The sequence below is a fragment of the Camarhynchus parvulus genome, chromosome 2, assembly GCF_901933205.1.
Source record: "Camarhynchus parvulus chromosome 2, STF_HiC, whole genome shotgun sequence".
NCBI classification, from domain to species: domain Eukaryota; kingdom Metazoa; phylum Chordata; class Aves; order Passeriformes; family Thraupidae; genus Camarhynchus; species Camarhynchus parvulus.
This window is the reverse complement of record NC_044572.1, coordinates 120,115,231-120,136,379: the sequence shown is the minus strand read 5'-3', so window position 1 is coordinate 120,136,379 and position 21,149 is coordinate 120,115,231. Positions and strand designations below refer to the sequence as shown.

The following is a 21,149-nucleotide window of genomic DNA, read 5'->3' as shown; positions in this document are numbered from 1 at the left end:
TTTTCTTTGTGAGTTGTGTGGTTGAATTTATTGTAGTCTGATTTCAAATATGTTTGATGGGATACTGAATCATTTCTGTGTTGACAAATCAACACTTTATTTTCCCCTGGGAATTTTTTTAAGTTCTACTAGGCACTGGAAAACAGCTACAAGTGTGTGATAAACTTGTGTTTTTAAAAAATTGATATTGAATGGAAATGAGGTACTAAATCCCCAAACCATATATTTTTATTCCTTAGGAATATAAAATAATTTTGACTTGTAGTGAGGTTGAAGTGAACTTGTAGATGGTAACCATAAAATTGTTGGCAGGAAAAAAGGACTGTAGAAATGAGAAAGCCTTGAACTTTTTATCATCTAGATGGCTTGCAAATGACAAAACATATTGTGTAACTTTATGTGGAGAAAATTGACTCTGAGAGCAGTGCCAATGACAGCACAGAGGCTCCATTTCCCTTGCTCAGTAGATTTTAAGAAACTGTTCTGGTAGTTGTTACAGAAACACCTTCTTGCAGTGACTGATTTATCTCTGTCAAAATAGGCAAGAATTACCTGAACTACTGCCATAACACTTTTTAATAAGTGCTATGACTCTGTAGGTTCTAAGATGCAGTTAGTGTAAAGTTTTTAGTTTGTGTTGTGCAATCCAAATAGTCTTGGTTTAGTTTTCCGTTCTGTCCTCTGGGATGACTTAGACCTAAGCAAAGGCTTGCACAGATGCCAAATGGAAATGTCTCAGGTTACTTAGAGGAGGGAGTTGTGTTGTTAAAGTCTTGTAGATTTAATTATAAATCTAATGATGTTGTGTAAATATGAAATGTTTGCTGCTAGGAGTACAGCTCTTACAGATATTTTTGTTATACAACAAATTCATTTATACCTCCATGTAGTTTGTAGCACAACAGCTTTTCCCTTTGCAATGTTGCAAATGTAAGTGCTGCTGTATTTTACCCAAAAAGTAAGTTTAAAGCTTGTAACTTATTTTGTCTTTATCTTTTCAGTTGAATTTCTAGGAGTGAAGTCATCCTTCTTTCTCACCTTTCAATTTCACTTGTTTTTAAATTGTCAAGTAAAACTTCTTTTACATTTCAAACATTGATTAAATGTACTTAAGTGTGCATGTTTACTGTTGAACTTTATTTAGTATTTCAAATATTCCATACAATTTCTTTATAGAAACGATTACAAAAAGAACTATTGGCATTTCAAAATGATCCACCTCCGGGAATGACTCTAGATGAAAAGAGTGTACAAAATTCAATTACACAGTAAGTATATATACTATTTTATTTCTGCTATCATGATGAAAAGACTAAATAATGAGCAGTTATCTTCACACTTCCACCACTTACTCCAAGTAACATTGTGAATTTTGCTTTTAGTCTAGGCAATGAGACATTGTTCTCCTTAGTAAGCATATTGCCCTATGGTGTTGGACACTTTCAGGAACAGGGTAGTGAATTTACTAAATTTTATTAGGCATTTTACTGTCTAACAAACTGTCAATTAGTAAAAGCTTCTGCATATTTAGAATAAAATAATTTATTTATCTTCCATAGCTACTAACCTCCAAAACTCGTCTAGATTTATTGAAAAAATGGAGTAGCTGTTTTAGAGTTCTGTGACATTTGAATAGAATATATGTCATAGCTGTTAATTTTCATTACCTTCTTTCTCTAAGGCAAGTGAAGAAAACTTCTTAAAAAGCAAAGTTTTCTGGGTACACTTGTTTACACTTTTTCCCCTGCCTTGGCTTTCTTGGTGATTTGTGAAATGGGAAGAGAAACATGGTAAAATATTCTGTGTCTGTTGAAATGGACAGGGGTTGTTCTTGGTATTAATCTAATTTTTAATTGACAGAAATTCAAAAGATTCAGTCTGTGTTGACATTTTTTTTTCTCATAAATTTCTTAGTTTCATTTCAGAGAAATGTTAAAAATTGAGCACATGTAAACATTGATGAGAGTATGATCTCAGACTATAAGTTCTGGACTATGTTATTGATTAATGGAGCAGCTTAAACATAGAGCCGAATTTTGATGTTTTCACATCTGCATTTTGGGTGGTGGCATTCAGACCATGTTACATGAGGCTTTTCTGAGACTCATATAGACTGCTATATACATATAGCATGAGTTAAACACTCACTGCTTTTTAAATTATGCTGGCCTTTGTGATAATTCTGATGAATATGACTAAAACTGAAATAGCAGTTTTTAGTTTTCTGCAAAAATGAGTCAGTCTAATATTGTAAATGGTATCCACTTATTTCAACAAAAAAAGTATTAAATCAAAGTTTAGAGCAGATTGCAAAGGATATCTCTGTTTCCACCTCATTGTAATTTCTGCCCTGTACAACTTTTATACCTTTCAATACCTTGCACATAAAATCTTGCTATTTACTGTCATGCTAGATTTTGATACTGTTGCTGTTTTAGAAGCTTCTTGTCAAAAGTAAGATGATATTTTTTTCTCTTTGAGGGTTTTTGGTATCAGGTAGCATGTTTTGAGTTCATTAATCAAGTTACAGTTGGAATTGGTTGTGTTAAAAATTTGTGTAGCCATACTTGCTTGGGTTTTAAAGATGTTGAATAAAATAATTGGATCCCATGATGTAACTGGGTAATTTAAAACATTGAGCAATCTTTAATTTTAAATATACAAGGATTAGAAATTTGAGAAGGCTAAACTGTAAAGCACACAGGAAATATGGGTTCTACTGATTCCTTGACCATAAAAGGAGCAATGTCCAGGCAAAGTTATCTTCTACTTAGTAAAGTAAACTATTTAAAAAACTTGAAAGTGGAAGTTCTGAATCACAAGAACCAATAAATCTAAAGAGTATTGCTGCACTGTGTGTATAAATGTAAAAGCAGAAGGCATAAGACGAGATAAGTGATCTGGAGTGCAGATAGATTAAATCAAAGGCATCTTCACAAAGTTAAAATATGAAACATACTTCATCAGCCTTCACTGTATTGCCACTGTGCTACTGTTGAAGATGCATTCCTCTTGAAGGGTGTGAGAGCTAGCAGTTTTTCTCAAAAAATGCCAAAATCCAAAGCAGAGCAGCAATAATAAAACCAGCAAATAAAAAAAGGCCAAAGAGTGACAGAGGGGAAAATAAAAAATGTGCATGGCTTAAATACAGAGGGAGAGTATGTCTTACAGGAGGATCATCAGAGCTGCCAGCTGGAGATGTCGACTTTTCTGAGTACACTGCTGTTCTGCAAAATCTCAGCTGCCTTCCTTGAGTTGATGTAAACCGTATCTGAGTATTTTTGTAGTCTCTTTACCTTATTGTGTTGCTTAGCTCTGTAAAACTCAATCAAAGGTAAAAAACCAAAAATGGGAACTTGATGTTGCAAAGGGTGGTATTAAGTGGTCAACAGAACTGTAAAACTGTGGAATTTTAATAGCAGAATGTTGCTGTATGTGTCAAACAATATGCAAAGCATCTGGTTTTAGCTGTACTAGAAAGGCCACAATGGAAACCCAACAACAATAAAACTCCCCCATGCAACATCACCACCCTCTTCCCCAGCAACTCCAACTGACTCCCATCAGTTACTTTACTGGTATTATGGTGGAAGGAGAAGCAGCATAGGAAAAAGAATACTGGTATGTTGAGTTGTTATCTTCATTACAGATTCAAATTACTCTGGTTTTGTATTTTGTTTTAATTTGCCAGGACCTTTTAATTTTTATACTATTAACTTTTCCATTTTTGGTTCCATTACCTGCAAGATACCATTTAATTTCTGAGTTTTTCACAAATACAAGATGAGCTTTGCCCTTTCCCCTTGGTTACAGATTTTATTTTAATAAACTGTATTGAATTTTCCTTGACAGAGAAGTAAAACAAGCCAAAAGAGAATGTGTACTAGTTTGTTTCTTTCCAAACCTTTTAAGTTTTCAAGCAGGAGTTTTTTTTCAGCTTTGTTGTCTCACATTAGCAGCCATTTCTTGGGAACTGACAGGTCTATGTATAGTTCAAGTCATAATTACATTTACAGTTTGCATCAGTGCGTCAGTGCCTGTATGCAAAACACCAAGCTTGTTTCTTTTAAATACAGGCTTGATGTATTGCTCACCTTTGTGATTGTTGCAGTGTTAGAAGAGAAGTTAGATGGTCTGGCTGTGATTGATACTTGGTTTGATTAGTCCAGTGCTCCAGGAAGTACAAGTATTAATTTGTCAGTCCACAATGCTAACTGCTTTTTCCCCTATTCCTTAGGTGGATTGTAGACATGGAAGGTGCTCCAGGAACACTCTATGAAGGGGAAAAATTTCAGCTTTTATTTAAGTTTAGTAGTCGGTATCCTTTTGATTCGCCTCAGGTAACTGCTGCCTTCTTTCTCTCTTCCTGCTACCTTCAGGTTACAGCTGTATGACTTGTGCTGAGTATTGTATTATCCTCACAGCCTAATGCCAGCTTTGCTTACTTTAATTTGTATTGAACACATTGTGCAGGTGCCTTTTCTTTACAAATGATTCTGCAGTGAAGTATAGGACTCTGATGTCTGCTTGAACAGATGAAATTAGTGTAACCTGGGGGCTTCTTTGATGTTGATATTCATGTCATGAAATACAGGGTAAAGCAGGAAGATCCCCTTTACTGTGATGCAGGAGCCAAGTAAACAATAAACTGCTGCTTCATCCCTTCTTCCTTTCAACATATTTTTTTCTGGTTGATTTTTAAGACTCTTGCATCTTCTGTGCTGCCGTTGTTAATGCAGCTGAAGAAGTACTATGCTTCTGATAGGGATCGTGTAGATACATGATGTGCTTGAGAGACCTGCAAATAGTGTTATAACGGAGGTATGTGATACTGTGTTGCTTTTAGGACAACCTAGAGACCTGAAGGAACAGCAGAACTTGGAGACTGCAGAATGTGCCGTGTACTTCCATTCCTCCATTACCTGAGGGAAATGCTTCGAAATATGGCTGATAAGAGTAGTGGCCAATTATCATCCCTGCTTTGCTGAAAAGGGAAATAGAAAAGCAAGAGTGTCTTAGTTCTTGTCCTGTTTCAGCTCAGAGTTCTAGAAATTATCTCTGCAACTTCTCTCGTTGGTCTTAAAACTGAATCATGGAGCTGTGAGAAACACTTAAGCCATAAAAATTAACATATTTTTAGGTACCATAATAAACACTAGGATGCTGACTTTCAGTCTTTTACAGAAAAAACTGGCTACTTGTACTTCTGCACCTCATCAGGTTTGCAACGTACTAATTATAGGTGATTCACAAGAGATCACCAGTTTAATTTGGTTCCAGGTTGTTTGTCTTCATTACCCGACCTGTGTGTGTGGCTCTGTGCAATTTATTGTTAAGCAGCAAATTAGATCCATACATCTACACTGAATTTTATCACAGAAAACAATTAAAAATTTAAGTACGGGATACTGGATTGTTTTAAATGGATAGAATTTCAATTTTTCAAACATGGCTGTGCAGTAGGGTCATTCTGCACTACAATTTCTTGGTCATAATTACCTCCTGCAAATCTAGTTACTGTGAATTGACAATTTTCACTTGTGCTGCTTTAATCACTTGGATGTTTTCTGCCTTTAAATATATGTTGTCTGTCATAGAGTGCATTCTTTTACTTACCTAGTCTGCCTAGTTCAGGTTGTCATGTAAAAAACCAGGATATTAGTTACAAGTGAAATACATTACAGGATTATGAAGGTAAGCCCTTCAATGCTTAAGAAATACCAGTTTAAAGACCTCTGGAAGATCTTTCTGCATCCAGTTTCTCTTATGCCTTAGAGACCTGTCTGCCATTTTGCAGATAAATTAAGCTCTCTAATTTCAGTTTCCTATGTGATGAAGGTGTTGCTTGTCGTCAGTGAGGAGGTGGGTGTGTGTGTACATGTTTACATATTTTTATGCATACCTATATAGCTTAAGAAACACTTAAGAAACTGCTGGGTATTATAGCTATGAGTGGCAGAGACTTATGATTTTGTTGCATAAAAGGAGTTGCAAAAGGAGTTCAGGAGTATAATACCAATATGAAGATTTCACTTTTACTCTCTTTCTGTTCATCCTGAACCAATGATATGTTTTGACAAAAATTTGATGTAAGAGCAGGAGTTGTCAAAATTGCTTTTCTAGCCTTTTTTGATTGTGGTAGTATCTTTTAATAGAGAGGAGTTCCGGTTCTAAGTGCTTTTCTTCCATATTCTCCATGTCAAATAAAATTTTTTCTATTTGAAATAATGTTTTAAAAATACTTCCTATTTGGTAAACTTTGGTATACTTTGGTTTCACAAGTCCTTTATTTATAGTCAAAAAGATTGAAGAATTTTAATTTTATTCTTCATGCTGGAACCTGGATGGGTTGTCCAGAATTTTATTTCTGTTATGTCCAAGTTTATAGAAATACTCATTTGTGAATCTTGTTGTGCTTCTTGGGGTATAACATTGTGGCTTATAAAGTCATTAAAATCCAGTGGCTTGGCTAGACAGCTGTATTCCTTGGGATGTGGAAGACTGAGGCTGTGAGGTTTTGCAGTCTTTACATTGTTACCTTTGCATTTTTTTATACTGTATAAATATTAATAGAAAGTCCCCTGTATTTAACCATTTATTTAACTCCATCTTCACTAGCTATTTAGGCTTCCATTGATTATTTTACATTTCACTTAATAGTTTCCAAAATTGAATTAACCCAACGTGAAGTCTTACTTACTATAAGTGAAAATGGCAGACCTGCTTCTTAAATAAGATTATATTGTTTCCCCAAACCAATACAGTTTTATATAAAATAGGGACTATAAATTAGTTATTTTTGTTCTTTTTTTTAGGTCATGTTTACTGGAGACAATATCCCTGTTCATCCTCATGTTTATAGCAATGGTCATATCTGTTTATCCATTCTAACGGAAGACTGGTCTCCAGCCCTCTCAGTGCAATCTGTTTGTCTTAGCATTATTAGCATGCTTTCCAGCTGCAAAGAAAAGGTATGGGCTTTTTTAGCACTGTTGAAGTAGACTACGTAAAAGTTAGTAATTTTCTACTTTACAAAGTAAAATTTTCATTTCTCAAATTCCGAAATAGGCAAAACTACTGTATCTACATTTCTACTATTGAGAAACTACTAAGCTAGAACTGCAATATAAATAGTGCAGTAAGTACTTTGCCACTGTTTTCATGGTAACCTGCTTATATATCATTACTGGAAAAGAGCAGTGGATGGAACCCTTCCAGTTGTACTAACTGTGAAGTTCAATCATGCTTTAGGACAATTCTTTGCAAAATTATCCTTCCTCTAAAAGGAGTGTGGAATGACTAGTGAAACGTCTTTAGTGCAGATGTTTCTAACTTTGCATCTGTACTATTTCAGTGAACTTGATAATTGTCATTTCAGGGAAATAAATGGTGCTAAGCTGATTTTTTGGCACTAATACCTTAGAGACCTTTTAGTAAAGAGATTGCCCTTTCACTTTTGACCGTTTCTTTCGCAGAGGGCTGTCTGTGGAAGTTAGATGTGGTCAGAGCTTGTCCATATGTGCTATCCAAGCATGCCTTTTTATTTTGCATTCCAATCAGTCCTAGTCATATATGTAGTCAAAAAACCACCCCAAAATGGCTTTGTATTGTATTGTACCCTATGTGTTTTGTAAATGATGGCACTTATGAAGAAAACCGAAGAATATGTAATAATGATCAGCTACAGATACTGAAATTCATTTTTTCACCCACTCTAAGCTGAGCCTTAGAATGGGAATTGGATGTAATGCATCAGAATTAGATTCCAAGCTGCAAAGGAATTTAATTTTGGGGTTTTTTTTGAACAACAGCTGTTTCTTGTTAGTTTCTTTTGTTTGTTTGTTTATTTTTTCTTTTTTTTTCTCCCCTACTTATCACCAAACTCTATGATATTTTTTACTATTTTATTTTCTTGGAGTATCTCAAGTAAGAATTTGTTACCTGTATCTTTGAGTGATTTTTCTTCACCAAAAAGGTCTAGTCCTGCCTGTTACCTCATTTTCACTGCATTCACATGGTAATCTTCCATAATCTTATTAAATAGCGCATGTATTACAATGTGAGGATTGTTTGATTATTTGTAGGTCTTTTCTTCTGTTGCAGAGGCGACCTCCAGATAACTCATTTTATGTAAGAACATGTAACAAGAATCCAAAGAAAACAAAATGGTGGTATCATGGTAAGTATCTAACTAGGACCAGAAATTTTTAACTTCTTTTTAGACTGAAGACAATTAAATTGTAGGAAAGTAGGATAAATGTGTTCAAATAATTAAACTCTTTTTTTTCAACTGAAAACGTTATTTAAATCCTGTTTCTGAGATACTCTGCTATGATTTTTTTTCTATATCACATTTGAATAATTCCTGGTGGAAATTTAGACATGTTTTAAATTGTAGGATTGACTTTCAATGAGAATTCTTGTAAAGTGTATCAATCCATGACAAGTACAAAGTTTGGGATTGGGGAAAGTCCATGATGAAACTAGGTTTTGCTCTAAACATTTTTTGTTATTGTTATCAACACTTTAAAAACTTCTATGCTGTTGAAAATACACCTGTGTATTTGTAAACAGCTATGTGTTTTGATAGATTTCCTCAATCAGAATTTCCAATATGGGACACTTGACTGACTTTAAAGGCTCCTAAAAACTAATACTCAATAATATAGTAATAAGATTCTCCATGGACATGATCAAGAAGAAAAAAGTGTATTAAAACTTCTAGTGTCTGCAGTGCTAGTGTTGTGTTGGGGTTTTTTTTTTTTTTGTTTGGTTTTGGTTTGGGGTTTGCTTTGCCTTTGTTTTTGTGCTTTTTTCTTTTGTTTCCATGTGTTCTGTGTCTTGCTTTATACTTTGTGGTTTCTTTCTTCTGCCTCAGCATTTGTCATCCTCCACCCAGAGCTGCAGTTGGCTGTATGTGCTTGTCTTATCCACTCCGTTGGTGAGGAAAGAGAGAAGAAGGGGATAGAGATGGGCCATTCTTTGTTTCTGTCCTCTTGTTAGCAATGCTTTCCTTGCTTTCCCTAGGAAAATTCTGTACAAGTGGTAGTCATTGGAAGCACAAGTACTGTGGGAAGGGATATGTCAGAGAAGGTAACACTCCATGCTAGTGCAGTGCAGAACAGTTGATTCCATCATTGCAGAGGCAGGTGAAGGTTCCACCATAAGACATCCTCTGTTTTTCATGGCCTCCTCACTCCAGCATAGGTTCTGTCCCTGGTGTGAAAACTAGAGCAAGTATTTTGAGGCAGTGAGAGTTCATAACTGGAAAGGCAAATTCCAAAGTCTTCACCCTTAAAATTCTTAAGATTCTTAAAAGCCCATGGATAGCTTAACAAGAAAAACGTGATAGTTTCATGATACTTGCTGAGACCCATGGGATTTTGACATATGGTAATGTAACAGAATGAAACTTTGTTTCTCACGATACAGTAATTGTATCCCCAAAACAAGGTGGTTTCAGGTACAGTAAGAGAATTGCTGTATGCCATGAGATTAAGGTATATCTAAGAAACTTGGGACCATCATGTAGTTGTTTTTAAAGTTGACTCCAAGAATAATAATCATAATGCACACAAGGATAGATTTTTCATCCTCACCAGATTATTCAGCAATCACTTTCTTTTCTCTCTCTGTTTTCATGCTCTTGTAATGTGTTTGGTGCTTCTGCATTTCCAGTTTTTGTTTCTCTTAAATGGCAGTTTTGGGAGAATTTTTGTTAACTTGCTATTTTCACTTGCTAATTATTTTTAAAGAGAAACAGATAAAGTTCCATTTATTGGCTTTATCTTGTGATTAAATTTTCTGTTTTCTTTTAATTTGTACCAGTCTCATTTTGATTTAGAATAGAAATCTGTAAAAGCAGAACAGTCTTCAGATATTACTTTTATTTCTTAATAATGAAATTCGATTTGTGTTAAACAAGCAAAACAAACTTAGTATGAAGAGAAATCTGAGTTACTGATTCTGAAGGTTGCTGTATTATGGCTCAAAACCACAGCTTACAGTTCACTGAATGGGTATTTTAGTTACTATGAAGTAACTATGCAGTGTTTTTTTTCTGGAAGTCAGAAAATCTTACCCCTCCTCAAATTCAGAGCAACATAAAAACCAACCTGAGGCAAGAGAAAGAAAGTCGGTTCATTTAAATAACTCATACTGTCTTGATTAAAAATTCATTGAGCTCCCACCACCTTGAATTCTTACATGAAAAAACAAAATATTCCTGATGTCCACAAGAGAAAAATTTCATAAATGATTAGAGTGTTTTCCCTTCCATTTTGGTGTGTGTCATTTGCTTCTTTTCTCATTTAATTTTGTTGCTCCTCTGTGGACATAGAACAAGACTGCCAAGGCATGATCTTTAAATTGTCAGTGTTTTCTAAACAGGTTTACAGAAATGGTATGTTACAGTAAAATGGGAAGTGTGAAAAGATGCTTCTGTCGTGTTTATTTTCTGCTCATGCTTCAGTTGAATTGTCATATATCTAATCTTGTGGTTGAACCACGTTTGGCTGGATAAGTGAGGGAAGAAAAAACAATCACACCCAGGAAAGAAAACCAGCTGTCCAGGGTTAACTGTTGTGAGAAATTAAATGCCAGTGCTAATACAACAACCTGTGCAGGGAGATGCAGAGTGGTTCTGCCAGTTCTGCTGTCTGCTGCCCATTGGACTGGTTTAGCTTTAATGTGACATAGTAGCTCTGTGTTTTGAAGAGTTAGGAAGAAGTCTGTCATAGGTATTAATGCATGCATTTGAAGGATTTTTTTTCAGTATGTGCCTGGAATTTATTTATCTGGGTGCAAAAATAGTCCCTGGTTGGGAGCTGATGTAAAGAAAACCCAGATGAGTACAGACTGATAAAGTGGCACTTAGAGACATATTCTGACATGTGGATATGTGTTTGCATTCATCTTAATACAGAGTTTTTAATCTGTGATATCATCCCTCTGCCCCCCCCAACACAGCATCTTATTCCTCGAGCAGAGTTATGGAGCTTTGTTTGCTACAAAATTATGTCCTCACAAGCCCTGTTTTAAAGCTCCTGATCTTTGATAACTGAAAATATTTCTAGATTGTCTACCCCACCCAATGTCTGTTTCAACTGTACATTGATTTTCCTGCTGAATTTCCATCTGAGAATTGCTCATGTTGTCTTAAAGACAGAGGAGGATCTTCCAGATATGGTTTACTTGGGCATCCAGACTGAAATCTGTTTCATTAAGCTGTTGACTTCCTTTGTTGTTCTCAGGAGGTAGATTTTTTTTTTTCCTGGGGGAAGGGTGTGGTGTCGAGGAAGGGAAAGGTAATGGTGTTTGTTTTCAACCAGCACTTCCTTGCTACTTTTGGGTTTTGAGGTTGGTTTGGTTTTGGTTTTTTCTTAAGTAGAAAGTGTTTTCTCTGATATTTGGTCTAAAATTTTAGTATACCATTTAAATGTCCCTTCTCTCTCTCTTTTGCATCCTTGTCCATTTTTTTTATATGTGCAGTAGCCTACTGAAAAATTAAAGAGTTTTTTTACAAGTAATAGCTTTGATATAATATTTTCCCATGAGAATGTAGAATGTTTATAAAGCTACATTTTTTAGGTGTGGGAAGTTACAAGTAAGTCCTTTAAAAATAAGCAGACAGTAACCTTGCTTTTGGTTAACAACTCAATATTTACTGCTAGCAGGTGCAAATATACTGCAGGTTGATGTGTGAAGGAGAATGTTTAAAAGGGAGAGCATTAGTATGGAGCATAATGCAGAAAAGATAGGTATAGAATGTGCATTTTTATAGTATGTTCTGTCCAATCAGAGTACCTAAAATTTAGTGTATGTAATTTACTTCCAGGTTTAAGATTTTAGGCATATAATAGTAAGCTATTCTTTTTGCATAAATCTGTTAGCTATTGTTTTGAGTCTTGATAAATAAACTAATATACATACATACATATATACATACACACACACACATAGACACATATAAAGGTTTGAGAATGCATCAAAGCAGCCCACTCTGCTGAGTCTTACCCCTATATATTCCTTCTAAAAGGATGTCTTAATTAGGTAACTGTTGTGGATCTGCTGTACTTCAAGGGTGCAAAATGTTAAGAGCATTTAATTTTTCATTTTCCTGGCAAGTAGTTTTCTAAACATCAAGCATGGAAATGACTGTCATTTTTATGGAGTATTTGCTAATACTAATGTCTTTGGGGGTGTATGTGTATTTTGTAAGTTTAATTTTTGATATTCTCTTTTCTCCCTGAGTTGTTATTGAACAAAATCACAGAATTATTCAATCAGGGTATTTCCTCTGCATGTTACTGTCTGTGCTAGGAATTGTTTCTGCCTATAGCACCTTGCTAATTTGGAATTAGAATGTTTATATGTTTTCCATAAATGCTCTTCTTTTATTTTAAAGATGACACATGTTGATGCCACCATTTTGTGATCCTCGTAGCAGAAGATAGTCCTACTGAGAAAATGAGCACTTTGATCATTCAGTCTTTGAACTTTAACCTTTGACTGGAAGTGACCTATAGGCAATGAAGACTACTTCCTTTGACTGCATTTTTACTAGTGTGCATTCTGGGCGCATGTTGATCGCTGGTTCAGTCCATGCAACTGACATGCTTTTATTAGTCATACAGTATTAATGCAGGTGTCCAGAAATGTCAGAATAATTCCATTATTTTTATTTTAAGCTTTTGGAAGAATTCCAGGTCTTCATATATTGTGCAATAACACTGAGCTCCTTGGCGGTTTTGGTGCATCCATTGCCGGCAATGGACATTGTACCAGGGAAAGGTTTCGCTCCTGCCACAAAAAAGATTGACACATGACTGAGCTTATGAAAGTTTTGGATATATTTGGAATATAAGCAAGGGATTGGCAATTACCTGAAATCCAGCCCATTCTTTTATATTTGGATTCTATGCACTGTGACCACAAAACTAGCAGCATGAGTTAACATGCCTACCTGAAGGACTGTAATAAGATCATTACGTATTTATTAAATTGTTTATCTGCTGTCAAATTGTTTTGACATGGGCGGTTTTTCAAGTGACATTGGCAGAGAGGTACAATGTTATCCCTATGGTGAAATAAAACTACTTTTTGTATATAGTTATTCATATCTCTGAAGCAAAGGTATGAGTAATTTAGGGTATGAGTGATTTAAACAAGAATTTATTTTGGAGATAGAGGATGGCAGTGATATAACTGAACTTGCTGCAGTCCGTAATTGGGCTTGTAATTTGTACTTTAGAGCTTTTTCCAAATAGATTGCACACTGTTATTTCCTGCTAGCCATCAGCATGAGCCCTACTGCCTACACCAATATTTCATTTATTTATGTGTTTGAAAGCAATCCATATAACATTTTTTGTTTGCATTCACTGTTTCTTTTGTGTTGTATGTCATGTTTGAATGTTACAAAACAATATTTTGATTGAAAAGCTTTGTCAGAAGATATTTTCTTGTAAATTATTTCTTTATCTTGTAAGCATCATCTTGTCTTTTAATCCTGTATTATAAAAAGAAAAAAAATACATTTTTGACAGAGGCTTAAAGTTTTCACAAAAAAGTGTGGACCTTCTTATTTAAGTTTAGTCTAAAGTATATTTTCTTAACTTCTTTGTCCCACGTAGCCATGCCAATTTTTCCAGGCTTTTCTTCACCAAAAAAAGGGGGAAAAGCCTAAAATCAGACATTTTTCTCTGGAGCAACATTTACTGAAATGACAGTTGTTCTCAGCACTCTGTAATATTTTGATACTGCAATTAGGTTGTCTTTTTAGGAAGCACTTTTATAAACCTTTACACATATGCAAAATTTCTATAATTTTTTTTACTGTTGCCTTATTGTTGCACTCAAAAAAAAAATCGAGCAATTAATGCATGAATGTCTAAATCAAGTAATAGCTTGATGTAAAAACAAACAAAAGCAAAAAAAAAATCCCTAAACCAAATCCACAATGACTAACTACAATAAAAACCAGAAAATTGGCTGAAAAGACTGATATTTTTTTTTAAATCTGCTGTATGATAACTGATGTTTTATAGCCTTGTACATACTTCTCTGTTACCTATTGTTTAAAACATTTTTAAAAAAGTATAGATGCTTAACTCAGGGTGGATAGAGTTTAGATGGATTTGCTTCAGAGAAGTATTTTGTACAGCATCAGAACTGTAGATACTGGCAGTGAAGTGAGGCTACAATATACTTCAGGAACTGGTTTTTTTTTTCCTACACTTCAGGAACTGTTTTTTTTTTTCCTACTGTACTGAAAATATCTCTTGGCCTTTAAAACTCAATGGTAAAAATCTAGCTTTGGATATAAATTTGATGTGTGTATGTATTTTCACAATGAGCCTTGGAAACATTGAATTAATTTTCTTTTAAGAGCCAAAAAAAGTAGTTTTAAACAAAAGAAATACTTATGCTCTAAACTTTTTGTTTAGCAAATTTTATTGTTGTGGGATCATCAAACTGGTTAGTTTTGGAAATGGTTCATATGAATGAGCAGTAATCTGATACTTAATCTGTATAGTCTTGTTCACTGCTCTGTATGAATTGAAACAGTTGAGAAATTCATGTATGACTGGTTCATATGGTAGATCCTATCAAAATAGTCCACAGGAAAGAGACCTTAATGTGACCAGGTAATGTCTGAAGAAATGGTTTAAGTACATCTCAAATTCAGTTACCTTTTCATATAGTGGCTTGGGAAACAACAATACATGGTTTCAGAGAAGCTTCATCACATACCATATGTATTTTGTTGAAGATGGGTGTTGTAGTGCAAAGCATTATGCATTTTATTGACCTGTGCTGTCACACAGACTATAGTGAAGTTAAATAACCAAATTTATGCTGCTCTTTAATAAACCCCCACCCCATATAATATATCTTTATTTAGATCAAGAAAATGCAAGGTAGATTAGAAGAGAATGTACCTCAGGTCTTATAGTTTACAGTAGAAATGCCTCATTGGTTCTCTTGTAGATCTGTGGGTAAGTTCACCTATATAGAGAGGGCCAAGACAAAGCTTATATACCACTCAAGCCCTCAAGATAATGCAACTATTCTGACAATGCTATGATGTCCTGAAAAAGGGCTTGAATTAGATGGAGGTGGTGCCATCCTTTCCCAAGGGTGACTCTGTGTATGTAACTTTCTTTCACTTGGAATTTCTCACATGGAATAGTTACAGAATTGGCTTGAAACTATCTTGCTTTTATTTTGTGTCGATATTCATGCTGTTAAACACTTTGTTTTATGTTTAGTGTCTTTATAACACAATAAATTCTTGTTTTAAAATAGATTACTACCCTTGAATGGAAATACGTGTGGACCTTTTCATGGTGCAGTGCAGAACCACAGTTCCTAACATTCAGCCTCTCTTAAGACAAAGCTGCCAGTGATTCTGAAATGTTGTGATGCATCTCAGAGGAGGAATTTGTATAACAGCAAGGTGTTTCTCATCCTCCAGCGGGTATCTGTTGTTCAGCTGGAAGAAATAGTTAATTTTAAAAAAAATCACTTAGATGCTTCCATGTGAAATGCTTTCATTTCTCTTGGATGAGCAAATAGTTATCTTTCTTTTTTTTTTGTTTTGTTTCGTTTTTCAGTTTGGGATTTTTTTTGCCATTTGACAAGCACTTAAAATACTTGATGAGAAGTTTCAGATGCAGGATTATTGTTTGCCTGCGGTGGTGGGAAGTGAGTTTCTATTACTTTGTCAGCATCTATCAGAACTGTTTAATCAAATCTCTGCCTCATACCAATAACTGCTTTCAGTTTTGTACATTTTTTTTTCAAAAGATGTCTTCTGCTTTGTAAAAGGCAAGGCAATGCATACCTAAAACATGTATTTTTATGAAAAATTAAGTTTTTAAAATTCATATATTTTCTGTCGTTAAGATTATTCTAAATGTTTGGGTTTTTTTATTTAATACTTTTTTTTTTAAAAGTCTGACAAAAACCTAAGATATGAACTGTATTTAAAGGTATGCTTTAAGGAGACCATACCGTTTCCAGGTCAGGATTGAATGATGTTTTAAAAAGAGAGAAGAAAACCAAGAGAGAGGAAAACCCCTCTAATTAAACCCTAATTAAATAAAAAGATTTGCAAAAATGCAGCTATAGAGTTTGAAGGTTTGGAGGAAGTCAATACAGTTTTTGCCTCCTCTGGTAGAGCAATTGAGCATTATGTTGTGTTTGTATGCTCACAAATCCTGATCATTCTAAAGAACAAGTTTGAATGAATTTTCTTTTAAAACCAGTTACTTTTAATCCATATCACCCAGTTCAGTTTGGATTTACACAGTGGTACCTGAATAGTTGGGTGTTAAACTGAATAAGGGGAATTAAGCTGTCTTAATGATACTCCATCTTCAGCTGCAGTCATACAGCAGCATGGGAAGAGAGACTGGATTTTGTTTGTGTGCCAGGTACTTGTTGGCTGTTGTTTCTAAGCCTAATAATAAATTTCCAAACCTCCTGCCTTTAAAGTACCTTTATAAACTTGGAAGAGTAGAAATATCATGAGCCACCTTTTATTTGAACATACTTAGTCTCTGTTTTTATTTCATTTTACAGATACAGCAGTGCAGGAAAATTTATTCACTCTTCATTTCTTTTTCTTGCAGATTTTATGTACTTTTAAAAATAGTGTTAAAGAAATTTTGATCCGCTAATTCAATGTAGCAAATTCTGTCTGCAGCTACTTGAAGTGATTTAAGAAAAAAAAATTACAAAGTAAGAGTATTTCAGTAACATTGAAGTTCCAAAGTAATTTCTGTCCTGAAGTATGTAGGCAAAACCATATAGGTTTCTTCAGATAATTATTTTGTATTTAAAAACCAAAAATTAAATGCAAAATCAATTGACCGGGCAGTGTATATAAGTCTAGAGATTGGTTTTAAAAGCCTGTGCCCATTGTCTGTAATATAATACTTCATAGGAGCTTTAATATGTGAGTCAGTGGTAGTAGGTTAGATTATATTTAATTCCCTCTACTTTGCATACGTGCTGTATGCAGTGTAACTTTGTCTTTTGAAGTGATTTTTTTCTCTTGACCTCTGCTGGTGAAGGAGCGGCTTACAAGAGACTCTTCTGAATAGGAGTCCAGTGAAGAGTTGAAAATGTTGGCCTCAAAGATGTTACAATCTGAATTCCTGTAACACTGACCACAGTTCTTCCCTCATGCTGGCCTGTTTTTTGTTATTTAAAATCTCCATGGTAAGACCTTAAAACTTTTGTCCTGACTTCAGCAATTGGAGAACCTATTTTCTTCAAGCCCTTTGAAGTGCTTTGTGCCAAGTAGGTCAGGGTTAAGTCTGTTCAGATGAACATTCTGGGCCCTTTCTCTTCCCAGGGCTACAATATTATCTGGATGCTGCTAATGCAGTACTCCAGGGCATTTAATCCTTAAAGATAAAATCAAGCATGGTTTCTGCTATTACCAGAGAAAGAGCAATTTGTATTCGTTCCTTTCCAGTCTAATGGTTTACATTCCTACCTTGCATCTAACTTTATTCTCGAGTCTGCACTGAGATGATTTACCATGGTAAACCAGTAGGAAACAGACTTGAAAAAGTGAAAATCTATCTTCTCAATTAGCAAATTAGATCAGCTTGCTGCATAAGCAATAGTTTCAGAGCTAGTGCAAAAAACTGAAAGCTTTGTGTAGCTGGGGTTTGGAAGGTGGGGGCTAAAACAGGATTTGTATCTTTAGAATTTTCTGCATAATAAAATATTATGTAAAATATTGGCAACCTTGTGTTATGCAGAAGCTGAGAAATGTGGTATGAGAAGCCTGAGAGCTGGAGCTCTGAACTGCCTATAACAGTCTAAGGGAAAGGACTCGCCTATATTTTTTAATTCTGTTCTCCAGTAAAAAAATCTGGAGTTGTTCCAAAACATTCAAACCATCTGTTACCTTTGCATGTAGATGCCTTGAGTTTTAGTGCTCAGGAACAGGGTGGCTTTTTTTGTTTTGGTGGGTGGTTTGTTGTTGTTTTGTTTGTTTGTTTTGTTTGGTTTTGGTTTTTTTAAATGTGGCAAGGCTGTAGTTATTGTTCTGTGAGGATATTTTTAGTTAACTTTTTATCAGATCACTGTTGTCAAACCTTAATCAAATATAGTTGTATATAGTATCAAATATAGTTGTATCCATAACAAGTATAGTTATGGATGTGGTGAAACTGTTTAGAAAATGCCAGTTATTTTCCAGAAAAAAGGCAATAATGTTACAGAATATTCTTGAGATTAGATAAAAAGCCAGGTGCATTTACAGTCATGTAACACAGAAAACACTTGTGTCCCAAGTCTCAGAGGTCTCATTTGTCTATTGTATACTTCAAGAATGGGACTCTTGCACTCTGGTAGGAGGTTTTCAAGACAAAACCACGCTGGTTGCCACTTCATCCCTTTCTCTGAAGGTCTTGTTCAAGGAATGGATGAAACCTGGTGGTTTTTATCTGTACTTATTTGTGCTGGGTCAGTGAAGAGTGTGTGACAGCTGCTACTCTGGTGATGAAGTGTGAATAGTTCTTGAGTCTCTTGTTCTCTAAACTGTCCATATGTCTGCACAAAACATTGTGAGCTATGTTTCACATGCACAGAATAAAGTACATTTTGCTTATGTGGTGTAGACAATTTATTGAAGATCAGAACTTTGGAAGATGCAGCATAGAATATATATATAACTTAAGTAAACAAGTGACAAAGATAAGTCGTCAAATCTCCAGATGACTTACAGTATATCAAGCCTAAAGTCTTGATTTGCATAAGGTTTTACATTTGTTGGGCTTGAGGTGAGGGGAGAATTTTGGGACATCATCTTGCACTGATATCTTCTGTATCACACTTTGGACTATAACTCTTTTAATCTCTTAGGTGTCTGTGTGTTGTCATCTGCCCCAGGTAGTAGCTACTATTTTAAGTGTTATGCTGGAGTAAAAGGTGACTTTGTGTTCCTTAAATAATAATAACCCAGACAGTCCTGTATTGGGAATGATTTTTCAAATTCTCCTTCAAAGTGTTGACCAACAATGAGGATACCACATGGAGATAGGCTATGCTCACTAAGTAGGGCAGGAGGGAGAGAAATCAGTCCTTGAAGTTTCAAGTTTGTTACCATCCTGAAGATTCTCTAAAAATCAGTGGCTGGTGGCATGGTGTTTTGGATTTCTGTGTTTTTGAGATTTTGGGTTTGGGTTTGTTTTTTGGTGGCATTTTTTGTGTTTTGTTTTGTTTGTCGTTGTTTTTTTGTTTGTTCGCTTGCTTTTAAGAGGACATCAGTAATTGCACCAATCTATAATTCTTATGTTACAAAGTTCTCCAAAGCTGCAAAAGGGCAAATGCAATGCAACTATGGTCATGATGCAGCTGAAGGATCAAGGTCCTGTATGACAATTAGTAGCAGCTTGTTGAGATGTGCTATATTAAGGAAAAGAGGATGGGTAGCTCTCTCTATGAACCAGAAACCTTAATAAACAGCAAAGTAGATTTCCTACTGTGCCTGACAAGAGATTTTGAAGTCTTGCAGGTGGAAAACAGACTGAATAGTTTGTTATGTATTTTGTAATTCTGAAAATTTCTTCTGTTAGCTTAGTTTCGTTAGTCTATAAGAATAGACTAAATAATACCTAGGCACTACTCATGTCTTCCTGGTATCTTAGGTACTGTTGGGGAATGCTGTACAGAAAAGCCTGTAATTCTTTTCCCCGAAAGCTTCTCTGGGTTGTTGTTACACTCAATTAAATACATCATCTACTTCTTTACGTTTCCCATCAGCTACCTTGTTAAGAGTTTTTAAACTCATTTCTGTGCAACACTTTTTGGAAGTCAGCATTATAAAGACTTACCATTTGGATATTGGTATAAATATCCAGAAGGCAAGTTTCTTTACATTGGTACTGTAGCATGCAATATAGTAAGGCTTAGGTCTTCTTGAATGATTTCTGAAATGTAAATCCATCTGAACTTTTTATTCAGTATTGGATGTACCTGGGTAAGTATAACAAGAATTGTCTTGTGCCAGCCAGCTCAGTCTGGAGCATCCCTGCACGCCAAGTTTAATGTCTCAGGATTTTCTTTGTAGTAAACCAAAGATCTGATTGGAAAATTTGTGGTGATCTCTGCATAAGGTGATTCCATACTGTTTTGTGGTGAGATGGTTTTTTGTGTATTTCAAGGCAGCTATTAATGCACCAGTGCTTGATTTTGAGAAATGGATCCTGTCACTATTGAGAGTTTGTCACATGGTAAAGCATTTGCTTAATTCTTTCTTTCTTATATTTGCAAACTATTATGGCAGAATTTGGCCTCTGGAAAGGAATCTTCCTGCATGGTCTGCACCAGAATACTGTTTCTCTCTGTCATAGAGTTTATTTCTTGTGTTTGGTCTCAACAGCAGTTTTATGTGTAGGTACATACGAAGGTGGGTACTAATCTTGCTTAGGCCTTGCATTTATTTGAGTTTATTTTAGTGTATATCAATCTTTTTATGTTTTACATTGCTTTTTATAGTATCAAACACTTTATTAATTGCAGCTTTTCATTTAAGAGAGCAAGATTCCATCAACATCTACATTTTCATTCTTTATGGGCTTTTTAAAAGCAAAGATACTGCATTAAAAATAATGTGGATAAAAGGAAGTGAGAACTTGCCAGTTTTTGTCTAGAACTTTAAAATTCTTACAAAATGTTCCTTTCAAATGTCAATTTTTTAATCTAAATTTTTTTGTTGTTGTTGACTTTGTTTTTTCTTTTTTCTAAACACATTCTTGTGCTGACATTAAATTTACCTGATACAGATACAGAGATCAAAGGACACAACTAGTCCAAAGAATTCAACCAATAGAAAGATGCTTCCCATTCTGCATAGTTTGTTTGCTTCCCATCCATGCCTATTAAGTTACACTGCTAAAATAACCCTTTATTGCAGGACAGTGGAACAATTCTGCAACAAGTTGCAAAGGACCTGTATTTCTACCATTTTGGAGAAGTAAAAAAATTACTTAAGGATTTATACAGTAAATTAAACCTGTATTAAACCAGTAATCTTAAATTATTATTCTCTTGGAACAAGAACTGCCTTAGACTTACATGAAGCCAAACTGCAAGAGCAGAAAAGAGAAGTTGTCTGTAGCCAG

At 34.9% G+C, this 21,149-nt stretch overlaps 1 protein-coding gene across 2 annotated transcripts in view; it reads left to right on the top strand.

Annotated features, from left to right (window-relative positions):
- The window catches only part of UBE2W (ubiquitin conjugating enzyme E2 W), a 30,924-nt gene extending 16,923 nt beyond the window's left edge, over positions 1 to 14,001 (top strand). Inside the window, exons 2-6 of one of the 2 annotated variants that reach the window (XR_004061478.1) lie at positions 1,177 to 1,268; positions 4,238 to 4,340; positions 6,816 to 6,971; positions 8,085 to 8,179; positions 12,407 to 14,001. Coding sequence is in view for 1 of the 2 variants with exons in the window: in XM_030968105.1 (XP_030823965.1) it covers positions 1,177 to 1,268; positions 4,238 to 4,340; positions 6,816 to 6,971; positions 8,104 to 8,179; positions 12,407 to 12,420 (441 nt within the window). In the remaining variant the exon portion in view is untranslated. The remainder of the gene's footprint in view (positions 1 to 1,176; positions 1,269 to 4,237; positions 4,341 to 6,815; positions 6,972 to 8,084; positions 8,180 to 12,406) is intronic. The other variant, XM_030968105.1, reaches the window with a different exon arrangement.
- The last annotated feature ends 7,148 nt before the right edge of the window (positions 14,002 to 21,149 follow it).